Source organism: Pyricularia grisea, assembly GCF_004355905.1.
Source record: "Pyricularia grisea strain NI907 chromosome V map unlocalized Pyricularia_grisea_NI907_Scaffold_6, whole genome shotgun sequence".
NCBI lineage: Eukaryota > Fungi > Ascomycota > Sordariomycetes > Magnaporthales > Pyriculariaceae > Pyricularia > Pyricularia grisea.
The window spans coordinates 2314381-2336439 of record NW_022156719.1 but is presented as its reverse complement, the minus strand read 5'-3'; the positions used below and the strand labels follow the sequence as shown (position 1 = coordinate 2336439).

Sequence of the window (22059 nt, the reverse complement as noted above, 5' to 3'; positions counted from 1 at the left end):
CTCGCGACTGCATAACTGACCCCTTGAATAAGATACTTTGAAGAAACACCATTCCCAAAGCGACATCATGTTGCCCATACAGTCTATCGAGGCGCCAACGCCCTCCAATACTGCTGATGAAAATGGAGAGGGTCGGCAGCAGAAACCCAAGACTCTCCCCTGTAAATATTGCAGCAAACGGTTCAGGTGAGTCGAGTCCAAAACACACAACCTTTCCACTACGCCTACCTTCCTCCACATATTGCAAATTAGCTCACACATGTTTGTTTTGTTCCACTTACAGGCGTGTGGAGCACGTTCAGAGACACGAGAGAACACACACCAAAGAAAAGCCGTTCTCATGTACTTGGGACCGATGTGGAAAAACTTTTGGACGACGGTAAGTTGTGCAATGAGGGCAAACCCCTCTTCCCCTCGTTTGCTTTTTTTGGGGTTTCATCTGTGACATCCGCTCTGATTTGCTTGCGCATGTTGTCCGCACTCTCCTGTCAACCTTCCCATGGCTGCCACTAGTATTTCTTCCATCTACCTCACTGGCATATACCATTCTGTTACTTTGCATTTCCCTCTGGGTAGGATGGCTTCACGGCTACCTATCGTCGTCATATCTTGAAGAACATTTCCTTAATTTTTATCGCGCTGCAAAGCAAACATTAAGAAAGAATGCTGACCAGATGGATATCAGCGACCTCCTCGTACGCCATGAGAAGCTTGTGCATCTCAACGAGGGCAGCAAAGACAGCCATCGCGCAAGAAAACAGTCCTCGGGAAATCTACAACCGATGGCAGCGGACATACGTGGCAGTAACGAGAGTCTGAACGTACAACATCAAGGACAACACCCACAGCAGCAACAACCTTCAAGGCCCCCGCCACCGCAGTTCACACCTGAGAGCATGACATCTTCAGTAGTCTCTTCTTTACAGACTGACCCGCGACTGACGTCCAGGCCTGGCTGCAATCTCGATCTGTTATCCGATGCAGCTACACATCTTGCATCAGCCAGCGAAGTGAGTCAGATTCAGCAACAGTCTATGTTGACTGATATGGGAGCGCAGTCTGGCAATCTTCCACGCGCAAAGCCTTATGACGACGGTTTATCATACCAAGAGCGTCCCCGAGAGCAAGATCAGAGCATGATGCATCCAGGCTTCCAAACACATCAGCAACCTCCTGCCGCGTCTTTTGATGACTACAACCTGTTCCTCGACGACATGGGTACCTCGTCACATTTCCTGCCACCAGCGCTAGAGTCGGAGCAGTCTTTCGGTCTTTGGAACAGGCATGGCGGCGACTTACACGTTCGTGGGTCACTGAAGCCGCCGGGGTCGTTCCCGTCAACGAGGTTCCCATCGCTTCAACCGGATGCCCACGAAGGCTCCAGACTCCATGAGGATGGACTGAAGGCGCCGTTCTGGAAGATTTCTGGCGTTGACTACAATGTCATCAAGAATCGACTGGACGAGTTTTCATCGGTGATTCCTAACGACTTTATTTTTCCTTCACGACATACTCTAATGCGATTCCTCGAAGGCTATAATGGTGGCTTCCACGAGCATCTTCCCATTCTTCATACCCCAACTCTGGCGCCAGCTGAGCTATCTCCCGAGCTTTTACTTGCGATTTTGGCGGTCGGTGCCCAATATCGATTTGAAAGCCATCGAGGCAATGCTTTGTGGTATGCTTCCAAGGCAGTTGCTATGGAACAAATACGACGACGACATAGCCACGAGGTTCATGGTTTGCTACCTACACCCGCTGCATATAGCCCACACTCCACGAGACCTTCACCGAGCTCGGGTTATCGTCACTCGTTCAATTCGGTGCACCACGACAGACCCATGACCCAGGAGACTCATAGGGAGCCTTAGTAAGTTTTCTTATAAGGTGGCAGTGGTTCCTCAGAGGCAGTCTGACTAGGCCTAGTATATTAACTTTATCAACCTGCAGCTCCCCAAATACACCCCAATCTAGACTTGAAACCATTCAGGCGCTTATACTCCTTTTTGCGGTTGGCCTATGGGGGGCCAAGGCTATTTTGCACGATGCCTTGTCACTTCAGAGCCAAATCGCCCTTTTGGTTCGCGAGGAGAGACTCGTTTCAGAGTCAGCACAAGCCGTCGACTGGGAGACTTGGATTCGAATCGAAGGTGCCGTACGCACCAAACTAATTGCCTATTGCTTTTTCAACCTTTGCAGCATCGCTTACAACACACCGCCGCTACTCCTTACATCAGAGGTTAACCTAACACTTCCAAACTCTTCTCGGCTCTGGCGGGCTGATACCGCCTGGCAGTGGCAAGAGGCGAGGCAGTCGTACCCCAGTCTTGACGTCTCATTGCAGGATGGATTCTCGAGACTGTTGAACCGGCCATCGCAAGGCGCCTTGGGCCATGTTTCTTCTCTAGGGAACTATGTCCTGATACATGCTTTGATCCAACACATCTACCTCTTAAAGCAAACTTCGTTTGCTATAGCATCACCTTTTGAGGTTCATCGTGGCTTAAAGGTTGAAGATGTAGAGGATGTGGCACAAGCACTACGAGTCTGGCAGATGGGTTTTGAGCAGCAGATGCAATCAAGAAATGCTGCCGATTCTGCAGCATCTGGTGGAACTAGCCATCCATCGCAACATCAGCAACAAATGGATGGCGGATTTGGTAGCGGGGGTCCAGTTGCCTTTAATTCAACAGCCCTGCTTAGGTTGGCTTACTTCAGGCTCTACTCAGACCTTAGCCCTTGCCGGACCTTGGAGACACGAGACCATCTGTTGGTAGCCAATGATCTCGCCGAAGCGCCTCTACCGTCCAGGAATCCAAGGCTACACAGAGCCATATACCAGGCGATCCATTCTCTCGCCGTTCTGGTCAAAGTAGGAGTCAACTATGTGGCTAGGACCAAGTCTTTGGAGTGGAGTATGCAACACTCTAGTAAGTGTATAATCCTGATGCATTACCCCTCCCTCTTCACCATAACGTAATACTGACCCAAAACTTTTTAGTATGTAACCTCGAATGCGCCGTTCTTCTGTCAAAGTGGCTCCTGACACTGGCCTCAATCGGACCCAACGAGCCGGCTCCTTCTCAGGAAGAACGCACCATCCTCGACACAGTGCGAACCATGGTAAACGAGACTGAGTTTGCAGTTCCGATTGACCCTTCGCTCGCATCCTCGGGCTCGTCACAACACACACATCCGTCGACTACAGATCCCGCGAGGCTTCGGCAACTCGCTGCCGCAGTCATTAGACTTTGGGCCGAGACCTTCAAGGGCAGTCACATATTTGATGTCATCAGGGTCATGGCACAAGGATTGGAAGGGTATGCCGAGCTGATCGAGAAGCCAAGGGACCGGACCCCTCTGGGGAGAATAGCACCGGGACAGTCTATGACTTGAGACGGGTCGTCATCATAGGCGACGATATTCCCCTCTTGGTGGGCTATTTTCGATGCCAACGCTAGAATCTGTTCCGGAGCTTTTGACCAAGCTCAAAAGAGCTAGAAAAGGGATATAGGTCTCCGGCTTACGAGTTCCTGACAGCATGCCTGGTATATAGGCGCAGGTTGGACTCCAGGCCCTGAGCACTCAGCAACCGCAGCCAAGCCCCGGGTGTGGTATAAAGCTGGCTGGCCTCGAGCTGGTCGAATCGTGAGAATCCCTGATTGGGGGCAGACCCACGAAATCGAGGACGAGAGTCAAGAACAGATCATCAGAGAGGATTTGAGAACATATTTGTTAAGCACTGTATTTCGAGAGTTTGTTTGCTTGAGCGGGTTTGGATTTTATGGGTGGTGCGTTTGATTTTCGTGAATGGTGGGTTTGAATTCTGTGAAGGGTGCGAATGATACCCGGATTTCAACATCCAATGTAGTTTTTTTTCTTTGTGTTGTTTTCTATGTTTGCATACAATAGCCAGAGCTGATTGTTTTTACGACGACATACGCATTTCGTACCACCAACACCATAGTAGGGAACACAGATGAGAGGATTTCTAAAGACAAGTGAATATGAAATAAATAAAAAACACTTCTAATAAAGCATCATTAGAGCTGACCCATCCCAGGTTTCACCGAACCCGGAGAGGAAAATAAAAATAAAGACCTCTATCCCAAAAGCAAAAAAAAAAAAAAAAAAAAAAAAAAAAAAAAAACAGAAACCGTGGTGATGCTCTCAGGGGTCCGTCCGCCTTCATGAACGCCTGTTTTCAATATTGGTATCGTGTAAATAAAAGAGGTCTTAAAAGTAAAATAAAGGTTGCCACTGGTTTTTGCAACCCTTTCCCATAAATAAAAAAAGAACAATAAGAGGGGGTAAAATGAAAAATAGGATAATGCCTGTTTCATTCTGTCGCTTTCGGGTCATAACTCTGCGATGTAACCTTGTCACATCCCATCCTTCATGTTCTGAGCCCTCGTCTCCCCCTTGACATAGCCACTGAGCCGCATCTCATTGTTCTCGTTCCCGTGGCCGTTCATGGGATTTAACCTCCCCGGGGTATAGGGAGGCAGGCCCGAGCTGCTGCCGTACCCGGACTCGAGATCCACTCGTCCTCCCGAAGACCCGTCGGTGATTAATGCCGCGGCGGCGGCCTCGTCTTCGGGCGTCTCGAACTCGTTAAAAGTCGTCGTACTTGACTGGTTTGCGTCTGGGCTCGCCAGCGGGGACGAGAGTCCAGGCCTATCTGAGAAGAAGGTGGCAGTGGTCGGGCTGACAGGAGACAGTAGCGGTTGCTGCTGTTGGTGGTGATGGGTGTGGTGCTGACATTGATGGTGGTTATGTGGGTGCACCCGTGAGTTTAGCACCGAGTTCCTCGACCTCAATGCCCCTTCGCTCGGCATGGGCTGAATTGAGGAGATATCGCACTGGCTGTGGACTTGATGGTGCTGCACCACCCCAGTGTCTCCACTGGTCGAGGCGAGACTGTTCAACGGATACGCCTTGGATCTGATTTTCTCCTCCTCGCGGAGGACGTGTAGGATCTGCTCGCTCGCCTGAGCATTCGCCTCGGTCTTTTTGATATACGTGCCCTGGCAGATGCGGAGTATGGAGAGGATGACGGTGATGAGCTGGAGGTTTATCAGGAGAAGAGTGGCGCCATAGAAGATACGCTCGAGGGCGCAGAAACGATCCAGCTCGCCCTTGGCACCGTTCCATTGATTAGTGAAGCGGATGCTGGTATACCCTTTCGCGGGCTCTCGGCGGGTGTCGTCATCTGCGTCTAAGGATCAAAACATGTCAACGTTAGCGGCTTTTACCCCGGCATGCTTTTGACTAGATGGAAGCAAACTAGAAGGGCGATCTATGCCACATGAGTATGGAGTACTCACAGGCAGATTTGGTAAGGCCTGCACAGTGTGCAGGCACGCCAGCGTGTGAAAGAAGCGTGATCATAGCCAGGCCCATCCATATGAAGCAAATGTCTCCGGCGATGGTGGCAACGAGCCATGTGGTCTGTGTTGACCTGCCCTTGGTGTGGACGATGCTGAAGGCAATGACGACAAAAGCAAACCATGCGGTCATCTATGGCCGTGTGTCAGTATATTGTTTCTTGTCATTCCTTTTCCCATGTCCGTTTGTGTCTATGCAAAGGAGACACGAAAACCAGAGGAACCGCGGTTGAGGCGTCGTTCATTGTGAGAGGTCAAGGGCATCAAGACGCCCCATGCGTCAAACTTTGACCAACGACGGACAGAGAGAATTTCGTGGACGTCAGGAGGGGTTTTCTTTTTGTTTTTTGTTTTTTGTTTTTTTGCATACCATGAATTGAAGCACAATGACATTGTTTGCCATGCCCAACCTGTTAATCGAGAGCCACCCAAATAGAAATCCATGGAGGGCGCTGGCAATCAGCGAGGCAACGATCTGGAAACATCGCGTGAGGCCAAGCCAGCTCGAAAGGCCCCATGCCATGACGTCTGAATGTGAACTGGATTGAGCTGAAGATTTAAAAAAATAGTAGTCAAGAAGGAGAGAACAAGATAGGTGTTGATATAACACGAGTTTGCCCCTTCGGGGGCAATCGATAGCAAGAGAAAGTAAGAAAAGTCAAAGATCAAGCAGGCTCAGTTCGACAGGCTTCAACTGTCCCGGTTTAGTCTGCGAAGGTGTGGTGGTTTAGATTTAATGTGCACAGCACTGCGAGATAGTCTTTGTCCTTCAAAGCACGCAGTGCTGTGTTGTACTGTTCCAAATGTGATTTGGTCTTGGCCAAGTCTGATGAAAGGCAGTAGCAGGGACCAGTCTAAAAAGTAGCTCAAAAGGTAAACGAATGCAAGCAAAAAAAAAAAAAAAAAAGCTTTCGTCCTACTTGTCAACTAAGTGTGTGAGGAAAGCCCCAAATCGACACAACAAACGATAATGAGTGGAAGGGTTATTCCGGGAAAGTCAAGATTGGGGGGAGAATGTTGATTCGAAAAGTAAGCGGGCGGGGGAAAGGTGCCGTAGGTAGAGGCTGTGTTTGTTGAAGCTACACCACTTTAAGCTGTCCCACACGGCAAACAAACTATCCCAGGGCTGAGCGATGCACCCAAGAACTTCGAACCCTTTCGGATTGGATCTCTGCGGGCTAGGCAGTGGCTTCGCGAATGCAGGCCAAGGCTCAAGGAAAAAGACGTTGCAACACTGTTTATGCCCGTTCTGGCAATTTGCTAGTCAGATCTTTCAATTTTTCGATATGTGTCTGCTGACGTCGTTATGTCGTCTTATTGGACCGAGTCTTGGTATGGGCCATACTGGAAAGGGTTTGATTTATCAACTTTGAATAATCACTTGCACGGCCAAGTAGAAATATATTCATCCGAGCCCTAACCTATTGTCCTGAGACGAAGTTAAAGAGTAGGGCAGTTTATACTCCTGCCTAGTGAGCCACTAGCGAATACGACTCGCGCGATATGGAAGCAAGGCGAACAAATCATTGGCTGCGGGGGTTTATCAACCTCAAGAAAGGTCGAGTAGGTAGCAAGGTAGGTAGGTAATTATCATCTTCTGGGCATGGCTTACGGTTGGTTCGGGGTTCTCATCATTGGGCATGAATGTACCGTACCGGAAGAAGACCAGTGCAGCCTGTCAGGGCCCGCATTTTGTTTTCGTTTGAATGAACATGGATTCGACATTGACCACAGTGGGTTGTGGTTAGTGAGTGAGTGGCACAGGAATGGAAACAAACAAATCACAAGGCTCGTTCGTCGGGTTGAATGATTGATTGATTGATTGATCACGTGCTCTCAGCATGCAAATACTTCGTAATGACAAGGTTGCTCGCCCCATCTTTGACGCGCGGCAGGCACAGATGACATCGATCTGCTTGCTGTGCCTGCCTTTTCAATTTCGAATCTGTACCTACCTTACCTAGCTGATCCCGCTGAGTTTATTTTTTTTCTAGGGAAGGAGGGCAGGGCTGCCTCCATTTGGGCAAATATGCAGCAGGTACCGGAAGCCCCTCCAGGCTTTTACCTGAAAACAGATTTTGTCACGTCGGAGCAAGAGGTGCAGCTCCTCGACATTTTCCGCAATGAACTTGTCTGGCCCATCAGGTCCGCCTCATCAAAAAACCCTCAAGACGACGACCAAGTGGTAGAGGGCAAACAAAAAGCCCCACAAGAAGCACATGGACGTCTTGGTTTGTCACCAAATCTCCCACCGTCCAGGCTGTCGCTTCACTACGGGTATCACTTTTGCTACAAGTTCTTTGGGATCGACACCTCGATCCCCTATGTTCCCTTCCCGCCGTGGTTGAAGGAAGTCCTTCCTTCATTTTGCCCTTCCTCGGCAAATTATGATGCCGCCTCGGTTAAGGACTACCATCTCGACATACCCGGCAGAGACCCAGAACAGGTCTGTTTGCAGTACTACCCACCGGGAGCGGGCATCCCGCCGCATGCTGATACGCACAGTGCATTTGAGTCGCTAATGGGCTTGAGCCTGGGGAGCGGAGTGATTATGGAGTTTCGGCGACGGCAGGCCAAGGCAGGGGATGTTGATGTTGGACCGCCTGGCACGGGCACAGATGGCAGCGATCAAGAGTGGGATTGGGATAGACGCGAGGTATTCGTTCCACCGCGTTCCCTGTATAACATGTCTGGCGACAGCCAGTATCATTTTCAGCATGGCATCAAGAAGCGCAAGAACGACCGTCTCATGATTCCGGCCCCTGAGGACTCGAGTGACGGAGCGTCACACAAGGTTGTCCGTCGGGGTGAACGTTTTTCCATCACTTTCCGCTGGGTTCGCAACCCAGCCGTGTGCGAGTGTGGGGACGAATGGCTTTGTGACACGGCTATGAGGAGAAATGGCGTCGAGAGGGTACTAAGGTGGAAAGGGGATACAAGCAACAACAAGTGATGATTTGCGCAGCCGTTGCAGTCAGCCAGCTGTCTACAGTTTCTGTGAATATGTTTTGCGCCTGTCTTGTCAGCCACTCAACGAATACCCGACGTCGCCGCTTTCCCTGCCCAGACGGATCAGACGTTCCCGCATGGCTTCTGCTCTGTCAAGAGCTTGCTGATCAGATCCAAGTGCATCTTTGAAGTCGCAGCGGTCGATCCATGTGACACCATGCTGGAGCACATTCCTCGCCCTGAGCTGGCCCCCACGGACGTGTCCCACCGAGCCGTGGATCGTCAGGCGCTCCTTGGTGGGATCATAGGCACCGCGGTGAAAGATGTTGTTGTTGTAGAATGCAACGTCGCCAGCCCGCAGCCTGACACGCATCTCGCCCTCCAGCCCAGTCTCGTACGGACCAGCGGACCGCTCCTGGGGGGTTCGTGCGCGGGCGTGCGACCCAGGCACAAGGATCAGGCTGTCATCGTCCCACAGCGCCAGGTTCCATTGGGCATGCCACGCCGGTTCCGACAGCCTCTTGAGCTCCTCCTCCTCCGTCGCATCGGGGCTAATGTCGTCGCGGTGCCAGCGCAGCTCAAATGCCTTACCCGGACGCACCAGCATGTTGAGCAGCTCCATGACCAGGTCCTCGTCGCTGCAGACCTGATCACCAGAGGAGTTGCCCATGAGTTCTCGCGCTGGACCCAGTATCATTTCTGAAAAGTAAAGCCGCGCAAACTCGTCCCGGCCAGGCATATCTGGGTGCAGAAGACTCTGTACGCCCCAGATGCCACCCTCTTCGTCGTTGGGCTTGGATGGCCAAGGCGGGAACTGCTTCCCAACGGTGCGGATATGAGGCCACCCGCCCGCGCGAGCGAGCTTTTCGACCTCAGCGGCTGCTTCGCGGAGCTTGATTAGTTGTGCGGAGCCGAGAGCCTGGGGTATCACGACGAATCCGTCCCTTTCGAGGGACGCGCGCAGTCCTGTAGTGGGAGCCATTGTTTATCCGGAGAGTATTGTGTGATCGCGGGTTGCACAGAAAATCACTGTGTTTCAGCGACCAAAGCGAGCCCACCTTGTCTCGCCCTAGACAACCGGCAGATCTTGTATTACCGCTCCCTTTGGTACTGCTTATACAACTCGAACCAAGAGTCCTGCAAGCAGCCGGTCGGTGACTGGAAAGAGATTCAAACTAGCGGATGATACGTAGCAGTCTAGCGAGCCAGTCAGCCGGAAATAGACCGACGGTTTGAGCTGAGGCGAGATGAGATTGGTATATGTGTGTATCGTCGGAGGTCGCAATGCTCTATGGGTCAAATGAGGGACGGGTGATGAAGACGACGGGGACTGGCTTATTTCCAGGACTATCTCCACCCCTATCTAGTTCTAGATAGTAGTGTTGCCAACTGCGGGGTGCTTGGGAGGAGCTTCTAATCGTTATGGACGTAGGTATACGTCATATCAAAGAAGTGCAGAGCCGTCAGGATTGAAGATGATTTTTTTTTACCGAAACAATTGGTGACTTGATTGATTTAGTATATTAACATGAAATTAAAGTAAGCCAAATTCTTTGTAGTGAGTTGTAAGACTGAATTGTAGGTGAAGTACGGTTGAAGCTACAATGGTATTCACTAGCCCACGTGACTGATTGATTGTTTGTTTGCAGCTTGAATAGGATTTTATGTTCGTTTTGGTTCAGAACTGCAATCAATGTCTTCGCAGCCTCATGTAACCGGACCTTCTTTGCGCATAGTGAGTGAAAAATAAATTTACTGGCGACAGGATAGTCCGAACCTGAGGGTTTTTGATGAACTTGGTATAGGATCAGCCCGATTTATTTATTTTTCACCCAGCTCATCAGGGTGAAGTTAATCACAGATAATTGAAGCGCCAACGATACACACCTCGGATTCCGTTAAGCTAGATGTATAATCGATCTTGATTGATCTTGGCCAGCAGATATGGCAATCACAAAAATTTGAGAAAAGCTGGGCAAAGGTTTCATTTCAGTGCCGCTCGTCTCTATTCGTATTCTTTCGGGTGTACGGACTGAGGCACCAAGAGGCAATTATGATACAAGGAATCTTTTACGCCCGGTTTCTGCCGCAAGAAGGCAAGCACAGTCCACTTACTACCATCAATACCCAATAGGAGCAATCTGCCTCACATCCATATCGCATTTCCAATCAGCTCATCTATCATCAAATGCAAGTTACTAACTAACCTTCGCTACCAGGCACCAAAATCGTCGCCCAAAGTCCCCCCGGCTGCATCGTCCCGTCCGAGGGCGCGACCAAGGCACCGCTCCTCGACTTTGATGTTCTGCAGGAGTACATCATCCCACGCAAAGCTTTCTTCAACCGGTACGTGACGGTGACGGACCCGGATGGCAAGTACAGCGTGCTGGGCTTCCCAGTCTCCATCTTCCACCCAAAGTACCATCGCAACGAGTTCATCTTCAACTTTGGCCTCGTCGTCGACGCCGGCCTGTCCGCCGCCGATCAGCTGCCGTACGAGCGCGTCGTCCGCCGGCTCGCAGTCACCTTTGCCGAACTCGAGAAGCAAAACGAGTACCTGAGCGCCCTGGGTGGTGGGCTGGTTGCCGCAGGACCCGTGTGTCACAGCTCCTCGGCAGGATATGACGACCTCAGCGCCCGCCGCCCCATCGAGGGCCTACTGGAGATTGTGAAAGAGGACCTCAACAACTACGGCGAGTGCATGATCCCCGTCGATGACGCCAACGCCATCAACATGAAGCTCTTCCCCTACCACCCCGTCCCGCCCCCGGTCAAGGGCTGGCACGTCCCCGTCGCCAAGCTGCGCCTCGCCGACGTCGTCGACGACACGTGGGACCTGACCATGCAAAAAGTCATCGCCCACATCGACGGCGTCAACGACGTCCGCCGCATCGCATTCCTCGCCGACGTCTCCATCGACCTGACCCAGCTGGCCCTCCGCCACCTGCTCTACTACGACACCATCCTCCTCCTCGACATGTTCTTCTTCGGCTCCTGCTACGCGCCCCGCCCCTCCATCCACGAGTTCGTCGCGAACCTGGACGGCGTCGTCGAGGAGTGCGCCGCCTACGTCTGCGTCATGCCTCCCGGGCCCTCCAGCAGCGGCGGCAGCGGCGGAGGAAACGGCGGCGGTGGCGGGGACGCATCCCCAGCCTCTGCAGGCAACAACCACCACTTTGGCAGGGGTTCGTCGGCCGAGACGTCGCCGACCGCGCACCACCACCACTACCGCCTGTCACACCCGGGGACGCCGCCACGGGTGAGCAACTTCCTGCTCGTCAAGCTCATGACGAGTTTCTGCGCAGGGCGGACCGTGATGGAGTGGCTCAAGGTGCACCTGGACACGGGGTTCGACGTGCTGCGGTTCGTCGACGTGCGGCGCCTGGTTCAGTTTGGCGTCATCAAGGGCTTTCTGTACCGCGTCCATAAGCACGTCGTCTCCAAGCAGTACATCGCCGCCCTGGCCACTGGCCAGGCCAGGCCGTCGAGGGACGCAAACGCAGATCCGCTGCAGAGGTACACCGATGGCCGGCACTGCTTTGATCAGATCATCACGGAGCAGAACCTCTCCGACCCCGAGATACTGGACAGGTTGCGGAACCTCCCTCTGCCGCCGGGTGACCTGACGGTGTTTTATAGGTAGTGTGTTTTTTTTGCTGGCAAGAATCTTGGCTTCATCCTGTAATACCCCATAGTGCGCGCGCATCCCAGCGACTTGTTCATAAATATGGTGACCCTAATTCTGGAAAAAGAAACTGGAGATGTTGGACTAGATAGTCTATGGTATCTTATTTTATGTCGCGAGAACGGTATGTCCACATCTACATTTATATAAATTATACATTTTATACAAGGACAAGAAGTTCTGCACGTTTCACCGCGTGAAACCTCTTGCCAATATCAATACATTGACTCCCATTTCTTTCTTTCTTTTTTCTTTTTTTTTTTTTTTTTTTTTTTTTTTTTTTTTTTTTTTTTTTTTTTTAATTTTCCCCTTGACCAAACAGCTTCTGTTGCTGTTCGAGTCGTTGTATCTTGGCCCTGATCTTGTCAGGGTGTGACTTGGGGTTGTGCACATTTGGGTTAAAGTTCTCTTCGAAAAACTCAAGCTGCTTCCTCAAAGCTTGTAATTTCGAGTCTGACGGCGCGGCAGAGGGATCCACGCCGTCAACACTTTCGGCCATGGACTGTCGAAGCTTTGCAAGCTCCCGCATGTTGCGCACTCTGCCAGTACCAGGCTGCCCTGGGTATGTCTCGCCCAGAGCCTCGTACTCCTCGTCGCTAATGAACTCGACAATCCGGATGTCGTGCTTGCCCTTGCGAAGGATAAGCATGTTGCCGTTGATCAGGTAGTTCTTTGTGTCCTCAGGGAACCAGGCCTTGACGGGGACGAAAGTGAGACTGGCGCCCATTTCCTTGTTCTGGCCCTCCCGACCTCCAATGTAAACCGCCTGCTGCGTCGCGAGACGGTGGCCATCGCTCACGCTTTTGGCCAGTCCTGCAGCGAACAGGATGCGCGCGATATTGCCCTGGTCCATCAGCTTCTTTGGCAGCTTCTTGTGAGCCTCTGGGGCAGAGTTGAGCAGTACCTGTTCCGCTGTGTCGTGCGTAAACAGAGTCGAGACTGAGCCCTTGCCGTGCATGGCCCTGTGCTCAACCTGGGTGCTCTCGGCAACATCCATACCGTGCACCAGGGCAATCACCTCAAAGGCCAGCCTGTGCTGAGCCACCCTCTTGGGTTTGTCAGTTTCATGCTTCGCGAGGATCTCGCTAATTTCTTTGGTTGGGATAAAAGTGAACAACTTGAGCATGCGCTCCATGTCCTCATCTGGTTGACGGACAAAGTAGCCGTACAAATCGTACGGGCTAGTCTTGATGTTGCTGAGCCAGAGGTTGCCTCCACCACTCGACTTTCCGATCTTTTCACCAGACGAGTTTGTAAGTAGTGGGGTTGTAAAGCCAACAATTTCCTCAAGAGGCGACGATGGGTCGACTCCATGGATGGGCTGCTGGGGCCGCACTGTCTTGACCACTTCGATACCCTGCACAATGTTTCCGAACTGATCAGAGCCTCCTATTTGCATCTGAACTCCCAACTGCTTGTACAGAGTCCACCAATCCCATCCCTGCATCAAGGTGTATGTGAGCTCAGCAAAGGAGAGTCCATCTCCCTCGGTCAACTTCCGCTTGACTGTGTCTCTGCTGAGCATTGGACCAACCCTCACATTGGAGCCGAGCAGTTGGAGAAATTCGAGCAAGGGTTGCTTGTTCCACCATTCATTGTTGTTTCTTTGACCGCGTGTCCAAGCCCACTCTTCCTTGTACCCGTAGCGTCTAGCCATCGCGTCGACATTTGTCCAGAGCTTCTTGATTTGGTAGTGCATCGAGACCATGTTCTTGTTGAACACGTCGCGGTGCTGCTTTTCCCTGTCAGTCAAGCGCCCTGAGGGGTCGCCCACCTTGGCGGTAGCGCTTCCGAGCAGGGTGATGCTTGTGTAGCCGTTCATGTACATCCAGAACAATGGCATGAGCGGCACCAAGTGGCCTAGATGAAGGGAGGCGGCAGTAGGATCTATGCCAACGTAGGCTCCTATCCTTTTCAGCCGCATCAACTCGCGAATGGCTTCTCGGGATCTATTCACTCCTACAGTGTCAGCCACCTAGACCAAGCACGTCCGTCACATTGCAGAGTACATGTATGGAGATTCCCGACTAGAGCTTGAGCCGACAAGACATAAACATACCCAGCAACATCCTTTACAAGACCACGCTCTTCAAAGATATCCCATAAACACGGTTCTTTGCCATCTTGTATCCTGTCCGCCCGTTCAGCCCAAGCAGTGGCGGCTGCCTTCTTTTTAGCATAGATTTTTGTTGACTCGGTGTTCCCAAGAGGCTTTAGTACGATTGGTGAGCGAGGCAAAGTTTCCTCAGTCTCTTCCGTCGTTCGGAGTACGCGGCTGCTCGAGAAGGTCGCTAATGGTTGCGGAGCTAAGCATCTTGTGCAGATCCGATGTCGCGCCGACCCGCGGAGCTTTAAGAAAGATGATGAGAGCATGCTCGATAGCTTTGCGAGCCGAGTTGGACGGCTCCGAAGCAGCAGCAGGCCTGTGCCGGGCTGTATTTTGGTCTAGAATTAAAAGATCGCGTGGTGCTGGGTATATTATACAGTCAGTACATGCGAAAGGTATTTCCAACATGACCGCATTGGATTCATTGCGATGGACCTCAGAGTACGCAAAGAACTTTTTTGTGGGTGCATTCTCATGATTGGTCGAAGCTCCACCCATCGATGCAGGGGTCGCGCCTCCACCATGGAAGCTCGCTTGGTCACTCTCCAAGGTCGCGCTCTCATGTGATTCAAACTCTTGCTGGACGAACGGCAGCTAATTGAGTGCCCCATAAGTCAGGCACAGAACATCGGCCAATCAGAAAGCTTCCGATACTCATCCTCGGCATGGGGACGCCTGCCGACCGGCTGTAGCATCATCCATCGCGAATTGAACCGTTGACGCACTGCACTTGCTTTCAGGGGAGATTAGCAGTTATAACGAGACCAGTCGGCTTCGTGCACCACAAGATATAAAAAAAAAGCCAGCAAGGAAATTCGGTCGAATTTTCTAATATCACAGCTTAATTTTTATCGACCATGGCCTCAATCGCTCGTCCTCTCCGGCAGGTCGCCTGCCGGGCCGGCCCGACCTCGCTGGCGCAGCGCACCCTCGCCAACAACGTCCCCAGGATAGCTGCCTTCCACGCCTCAAGCAGGAGAAACCTGCTGCCGCCGCTGCCTCGTAAGTGCATTTCCGCGCAGTCAATCCGCGAGCGATAAGCAGACAAGTAGAACTACATGATGCTAACTAACTAACTACTCCACCATAGAAAAAATCCAGGGAACCGGTACGAACCAAGAAATAAAACCTCCCGCGATACTCACATGTCACCAAAACCAGCAGTGACGAGATCCCGACCTTGGGGCGCTGCCGGCTTTTCCCACTGCATGAAGCTAACAAACTCGATCAACAGTCAACGACCCTGCCCCCGTCCCGGCCCCGTCCCCGAGCCACGGCCACTACCACTGGACCTTTGAGCGCATCCTGGCCGCCGGCCTGGTGCCGCTGACTGTCGCGCCCTTCGCCGCCGGCTCCTACAACCCCGTCATGGACGCCGTCCTGTGCAGCACGCTGCTGCTGCATTCTCACCTCGGCCTCCAGAACGTCATCACCGACTACCTGCCCCAGCGCCGCGTGCCCAAGTCCCGCAAGGCCGCCATGTGGCTGCTCAACATCGCCACCGCCGTCGTCGGTGTGGGCCTGTACGAGTTTGAGACCAACGACGTCGGCTTGACCGAGGGTGTCAGGAGGATCTGGACGGCATGAGCTGGGCATTTTTTGGGGGGGATTCAGGGGGGTTTGTGAATGTTGGTATAGAAAGAGGGTCGAAGGGGAGTCGAAAGCAATGGTCTAGGGATGTAGCAGTCTTTCGTAAAATTGGAATTGTACATGGTGTCTTTTGGTTCCTGGGTTGGCTATTTGGCGCCCATTGTGTTCACTAGGTCCACATGAGAGGCCATCACGGCCGGTTTTTCTAGCTTCAGCAATGCCATTTGGTATCCTAAAAGTCCACAAGTCGAGCCATGAATTGCCGCTATATGAATTGTATTCATACGTCGTAAATGCCAACAAAACTCTTCATGCTCCAAGTCTAAAACTCATGGCCTCTCGATGGTCTTAAAATCATCATACCGCCAACCAAACAAAACACCAGTATGTACAGGCTCATTTCATCATCCGTCTAACACGCCGTTGTCTATATCAAAATCATTATAAAAGTCCACGCCAACCTACGCGTTCAACGTGAGTTCGCCACTGTCACCGTCATCTATCAAAATATTTCTAACCCTGACGCCATGACTCTCAATGTAATACCTCCTCGTCAACCCTAGCCTCTCCGCCTGCGAGATCTGATGGTAGGCCGCGTCGCCACCACCGACGAGCAGCATGGAGAGCGGGTTGTGCCTCACCATGCCCGACGGGGTGGTCTGCATGACGTCGAGGAGGGGGCGCACGATCCTATCGTAGTCGCGCGGGGCCATGCCGCCGCCCTCGCGACCGTCGCGGAAGAAGCCGTCGTCGTCGTCGTCATCTGACACCACGACGACGAGCTGCAGACTCGCAGAGGACCGCTTGTACACGGGTATGTTGGCCAGCTTGGTCGAGAAGGAACAACCGCCCCGCCGGATCACAATCACATGGTGGTCTCGGGGCGCCATCTCGGGCAGCGGCCCGCCGCACGCGTCCCCGGCCGCGAAGACGGTCGACCAGGGGAGGTAGCTGGCAGTGAAGGGGCCCACGTGCGGGATGTGCGCACCGGGCGGCATGTCCACCGAAGGGAGGGGCGCCGCTCCGAGGCCTGTGGGAGTAATGCCCGTGACGTTGATCAGTACGTTGTAAGGAGGCGCCGCGGTCCCTGGTTGTGCGGCTCCGTTTCCTGATCGGGGAGTGTATGTCGGCTCCGCACCGGCTTCTTCCAGCGAGCTCATGATCTGCTGAAAGAAGCTCTTCATCCTGTTTCCGAAGTCGGGTGCATTTACAGCAGCAGTGGACGTCGGAACTCCGGTTGCAGGTCGAGTTTGCTGCACTGTGATTCGTTCCTTGACCTCAACACCGCCTTCGCCTTCTGCGGCCTCTGCCGCCGCGGTGACGTTGTACACTAGGTCCACCTGGTGCAGGTGGTGCAGCTTTACGACGACGGGATCCCGCACCATGTTGAAGCGCGGGTCCGACACGTCACCTAGTGTAGCCCTGTTCAGCACAACGGACTCATCCCGGCCCAGAGGCAAGCCGTTCACCTTTGTGATGCGCCAGAAAGATGCAGGCGCCCCGCTTGGAGCAGTACGATCCTCGAGTCTCAGCGTCAGCTTGAGGCCCGAGATGCTCAGCACGCGAATCTTGTCGACGGTAAGACGCTCCAGATTCTGTGTGCCGATCATGTAGTTGAACGAGCTTCCACCGACGGCTTGTTGCGCATTGGACGCGAACTCGAGTGTTATTTCCGTGGGCTCATACACCTTTGAGCAGATCCCATCCTCCGGAATCAAACGCCTTGGCAAAGTCCACGGGAAAACACTATGTTTCAAGTCCTTGGCTGCCTGTTTTCGACCAGGCTTGTCATCAACAACAGTTCTGCCCGAGCGGATGGGGGTCTGGTGAAGGTTGACCATCTTTGCAGCATGGAAAATATCTTTCCTCGCGGCAGTCAAGGACCCCGTGAGCGGCATCGGCGCTTTGGGCGCGGGGCAAGTGTTGGTGAACTCTGGGTCGTAATAAGATGCCGCTGCCTTGTGCTTGCGCGTGGTAGAGGCTGTTGCGTGAGACTGCCCGGGTTTTCCGGCCGCCTTGGGGATTATAAGTGGATGGCCTTCTGTGGTGAAGACGAATGGCGCATCCAGCTTGTTCAGGGGATGGTTCTCATCGTACATCAGGTACATGTACTTTGCAGTCTCTCCTAAAAAGAAACTCTCCATGCGATCGCTCATCTCCCCGTCTATCACATTTTGCAACCCGGCCCAACCGCAAGACGTCTTGCAACGACGTGTGACATCGCGCAAAACCATCTCGCCAACGTGCAGGTACCAAGGGTCTTTGGTTGCCAAGTAGAGGAAGTAGGTTGACTCGACAAACTCGGGACGTAGCGGCCACCATCCCAGGCCTCCCTCAACCATTTTATCTCTGACATTCCAGCGTTCGGGGAGCGCGGCGTACTTGGTCCACACGGCAGCATAGAGGAGATTGGTCTCAACAGCTTCGTCAAGCTCGCCGGCAAGTGTCAAGAGGCCAGAGTAGTATGCACCCAAGCTATCTATCCACTGCGATGCAAGTGAGCCGGTCCAAAGGTTCACGCTCACATAGTGTGGATGGCCCCGGTCACTGTAAAGGTGTCTTTTGGTGGCAGCGTGCGCGTGATGCCATGTCTCGAGAAAACTATCAGGCGAGTTTTCCTCGTCCGTCAAAGGGGGAAACAGTATGTTCGGGTCGAGAACTCTCTTTGAGTTGCTCGTGTGCCCCTTGCTGCGCTTCGAATCTGCAGTCGACGCCTTCTTGGGAGGCGGATGGCCTGAGAGAAGGATGTGCGTTTTCAGGGCGTATTCAAAGAAGCTATCCGCACCGGCGCCAATCACGGAATATGCCCCTATCCACTTGCCCTGTTCGGCATCTACCCCTGCGCCTATCAAGCCGATGTCGCTCCTCCGATACCAAACAGCCCAGAAGGCCCGCTTCGCAAGTTGTTCATATTTGGGGTCACCAGTAAGCCGGCTCAGCACAGTAAACTCCAGCACCAGACTTCCGGCCCCAGCGCTACATGTCTCAGTAATCTCCTCGGCGGCACCTCGACCACTTGGTTCGTCATTAAGATCAAACATGTCGTGCAGCGGTGAGTTGCGGTAGAAAGGAATACCGTGCCGCAGGTTCACTCGAGGATACGGCATACCGGTCTGCGTGTAAAAGGCCGGAAGTAGACGATCGGCCAGATCGTTTGCAAGTCTCAAAAGCTGACCGTTGTAGGTCAACCCATTTGGCCATGGTTTGGGCTCCTGGCCCTCAAATACCGGCAACGGATCGTAGCCCCTGATGGGTAGCTCTCCGGTAGCAAAGAGATGGGCACTTAGCAGACCTCCTACGCCCCTAATAACAGTCTCAAAGACTTGCACCTTGCTGTCGACATCAAAGCCTCTGGCTCGTAGACCTTGACCCGAGGGGCCGTCTGTACCATCTCCATATTGCTCCACCAACGCCTTGACGCCGTCTTGGAAATCACGGAGCGCTTTAGGGCCGACGTCGCCGTCCTCATCGGGGGCAGATGCAAGTATAGCAAGAGTTGACAGGCTGTCAACCAGGGTCAGAGAGTAGTTTCCCAGGACGTCGTTAAGCGAGATATTGGTGGGATCTTTTGAATCGCGGGTGAGGGGTGCGCATGTTACTGGCCGCAGCTGTAATGTGCAATCCCGTGTCAGTCAGTAAGTCCTTTTGAAGCGGCGCGTATAAGGTAATCAAGGTATCCGAAGGGGCGGTGTACCTCGTCCTCGGGAAAGGCAATTTCCATGTAGTTGTCAAAGCCATGATAAAACAGTTCGACGGTCTCTCGGCGTAGCTCCGCAATCTGGGCCGGCCGCATGCCCTCACACAAAGTAAAACATGATAAAAGTAGCAGCAGCGGCAATAGCACCAGGCGCATGATGGGGACCGGTGCGGCGCGGGTGCCGAAAATCACGCATCCGGACATGGCGCTGCTGCGACCTTGGTCCATGTCCGGCGTTGGCGTCACCTGCAGGGGTGGGATCGGAGATGCATCAGAGGGTTCGGAATGATCCGTTCGACTGTGGGGAGTTCAGTCCATTAAGCGGGCGAAGTTGTTTCGTTAATTGTTGGCACAGGCTTCAGTGTGCGCTGCTGCTACGTTGTCCTTAGAGCGCTGTGTGTCTCTGGGTGTAGAATGATGATAGATATTCCAAGTGGAAAGTCACAATGAAATGCTTGGCAGCCACCCCAAAGCTGCCATTCTGTCATCTCCATATCCCGCCGCAGGGTTGGAGCTTGGTGGCTTGCTGCGGGTCTTGCCGTTTAAGGCTTAGCCGGGGCCACCTAGGACGAAAATGTTCAGTCCTAGCAAGGCAATTAATTGAGCAGAGGTGGTGGAGTGGAGTTGATTAATGCTTCAGCGCTCTGCTAAGGTGGGCTTAGGGTGTTTCCATCATCAACGGCAGTCACTTTAAGCTTCTTCTGCAGAAGCATCTGTGTGTCCAGGTTTTTTCATCCGAACCACTTGGACAAGCATTTTGTTTATTTTATGTTCTATTTCTTTCGTGCGTGAGCTCTGCTGAGAACCCTTGTGCAACGTATACAGTTGCCCTCACAACAAGCAATTGATTGACTTCTAAAACCATAATCACCGGGCTGCGCAGAGAAGATCAAATCTCTAATAGCGTAGCCACGGGGACAGCCGCCACTACGAGATGCAGTTTTAATCTCAAAGTTATCAACACAAAACCTTTATCGGCAACTTAGATTTAGATTTATTCTCGTTTTGGTATCAGAATGCAAATTAACACAAACAATCCCATTTCTTAACTCCCATTAGGCTCGGCCATCAAAATCCAAACACAACTGTCCACCTTCTGCGGATATCATGGTCCGGGCCTGCTTGACCGAGAGACACCGAGATGAGAAGGTGAAATCTTGGCTGTAACGTCTCGTCACACCGGCTCGGTCTCTCGCTCTTTTCTTCGAAACCTAGATCCCAGCATCTAGGTATCTCATTATCATCATCATTGGTGGATATTGTTTGATTGGTCCCGTTCCACCGAGGTGACGCTTGCTCTCGAGAAGGCTTCGCCACCAGACACCTAGTCGCCTAATATACTGTAGGTACCTACTCATCTAGGTGTCTACCACACTATGGGTCGATCTGGTAATGGCATTATCGGAACGATCAGCCGGTCGTCAAGCGGCGAAAATCAATAATCTCGGCCGTTGAACTCAACCCAGTATGTATCCACATCATACTCTAGGCGAAAGGCAAATACTGTATTTAACTCCGTTAGCAAGGGTCAACGTTGATATTGACCGTCTCCCCACTGACAAGGGCAAGGTTCAGCGCCATTAAACCCCAGAGCGTTCATGAGCGGTACCGATGCGATGATGTTTTCAATGGGCATTAGTTGTTAATCATGTGATTTTGCTTGAATTCATCCACCCTTGCGGCTGCACTCGGCTCACAGGGTCTAGCTATTCCGCTGCGCCTGGCCGGTAAGACCGGGTGATGGATTGGGCCATGTCTGGCTGATAGCCATCACTGCCTGTCGATGAATGCCATCTCCCTACATTCATGATAAGATGTGACTTGAATGGCATCTTGAAGCTTGATCAGTCGGCGATTAGAACATGCTGGCATCACACCCACAGCCAACAAGACCAGGTCACTTCGACAATTATGCAGGCTTTTGAGAACGCAGAATGTATTGGTTGCCTTGCGGATCCAAAATTTGCTCGTCGAGCCAAGGAATAGGTAGAGTCTGGCTCGCTTGGCTATCTCGTTCATTCCGGGCAAACCTACCCACCAGTTGACAGCAGTGACATTGTCTAGGTAAGGAAGGTAGGTGAGCAAGGCAATGTACCTATAGATTCCATGTCTTTCTTTCCAACTATGAACTCTAGGCAGCACATCAACCATACTCTCTGCCCTCGCAAGGCGACAAAGTGCTTACCCCTCAAATGTGCTCAGCAGCAGGACCTGTAAGAGAGGGCAAGGCCTGAAACCCTGATCACCATATGTCCTCATTGGCAGTTGTGTCAACTACTATTGCATTACACAACTTCAGTCTGATCCCAATAAGACCAGGGTCACTGGGATCTCTGATCTATTCAACGACCAGGGCTTCCTGGGGATAGGGCTGTCGTTCAAGCAGTAGCATTGGTCACAAGTCACAAAATATGAGCTCGCATATTTCTCCCCACCCGCTCCATCCCTTGAAACTCCAATCAACACCCTACAACACACCAGTGCGCGATGGTTCCCGATGTTGACTGGGCTATTTTAGCCGCGCCTTATTTGCGCCCGGGCGTCTCTTTGTCCAATGAAACTACACATTGACTATTTCCCATTGATGATCTACCAACCAACGGCAACTTTGTGTCCGTTGCACCAAAGACTAGGGGGAGGGGGG

General features: G+C 52.5%; 8 protein-coding genes across 8 annotated transcripts; 4 read left to right on the top strand and 4 right to left on the bottom strand.

The window, feature by feature from the left end:
* The first annotated feature begins 593 nt into the window (after positions 1-593).
* Positions 594-4156, top strand: PgNI_08657 (uncharacterized protein). Its single transcript, XM_031128652.1, has 3 exons — positions 594-1870; positions 1951-2930; positions 3002-4156. Exons 1-3 carry the CDS (start codon positions 675-677, stop codon positions 3394-3396), a joined length of 2571 nt encoding a protein of 856 aa, XP_030979368.1. The 5' UTR covers positions 594-674; the 3' UTR covers positions 3397-4156.
* On the bottom strand, positions 4111-6294 carry PgNI_08656 (uncharacterized protein). Its single transcript, XM_031128651.1, has 3 exons — positions 5758-6294; positions 5328-5520; positions 4111-5218 (listed from the first exon to the last, which is right to left on the bottom strand). The coding sequence occupies exons 1-3, from the start codon at positions 5908-5910 to the stop codon at positions 4383-4385; spliced, it is 1182 nt and encodes a 393-aa protein (XP_030979367.1). The 5' UTR covers positions 5911-6294; the 3' UTR covers positions 4111-4382.
* A 1122-nt stretch (positions 6295-7416) lies between these two features.
* Positions 7417-8340, top strand: PgNI_08655 (uncharacterized protein; the record flags this gene model as incomplete). The annotated part of the gene is made up of 1 exon (XM_031128650.1): positions 7417-8340. The coding sequence occupies one exon, from the start codon at positions 7417-7419 to the stop codon at positions 8338-8340; it is 924 nt and encodes a 307-aa protein (XP_030979370.1).
* Positions 8341-8409: 69 nt separating this feature from the next.
* Positions 8410-9318, bottom strand: PgNI_08654 (uncharacterized protein; the record flags this gene model as incomplete). The annotated part of the gene is made up of 1 exon (XM_031128649.1): positions 8410-9318. One exon carries the CDS (start codon positions 9316-9318, stop codon positions 8410-8412), a length of 909 nt encoding a protein of 302 aa, XP_030979369.1.
* Positions 9319-10389: 1071 nt separating this feature from the next.
* PgNI_08653 (uncharacterized protein) lies at positions 10390-11979 on the top strand (the record flags this gene model as incomplete). The annotated part of the gene is made up of 2 exons (XM_031128648.1): positions 10390-10441; positions 10556-11979. The coding sequence occupies 2 exons, from the start codon at positions 10390-10392 to the stop codon at positions 11977-11979; spliced, it is 1476 nt and encodes a 491-aa protein (XP_030979372.1).
* A 340-nt stretch (positions 11980-12319) lies between these two features.
* Positions 12320-14493, bottom strand: PgNI_08652 (uncharacterized protein; the record flags this gene model as incomplete). The annotated part of the gene is made up of 2 exons (XM_031128647.1): positions 14081-14493; positions 12320-13970 (listed from the first exon to the last, which is right to left on the bottom strand). The coding sequence occupies exons 1-2, from the start codon at positions 14392-14394 to the stop codon at positions 12320-12322; spliced, it is 1965 nt and encodes a 654-aa protein (XP_030979371.1). The 5' UTR covers positions 14395-14493.
* A 355-nt stretch (positions 14494-14848) lies between these two features.
* On the top strand, positions 14849-15960 carry PgNI_08651 (uncharacterized protein). The gene is made up of 3 exons (XM_031128646.1): positions 14849-15130; positions 15219-15236; positions 15363-15960. Exons 1-3 carry the CDS (start codon positions 14986-14988, stop codon positions 15713-15715), a joined length of 516 nt encoding a protein of 171 aa, XP_030979374.1. The 5' UTR covers positions 14849-14985; the 3' UTR covers positions 15716-15960.
* Positions 15961-16004: 44 nt separating this feature from the next.
* On the bottom strand, positions 16005-19800 carry PgNI_08650 (uncharacterized protein). Its single transcript, XM_031128645.1, has 2 exons — positions 19413-19800; positions 16005-19326 (listed from the first exon to the last, which is right to left on the bottom strand). Exons 1-2 carry the CDS (start codon positions 19641-19643, stop codon positions 16180-16182), a joined length of 3378 nt encoding a protein of 1125 aa, XP_030979373.1. The 5' UTR covers positions 19644-19800; the 3' UTR covers positions 16005-16179.
* Positions 19801-22059: the final 2259 nt, after the last annotated feature.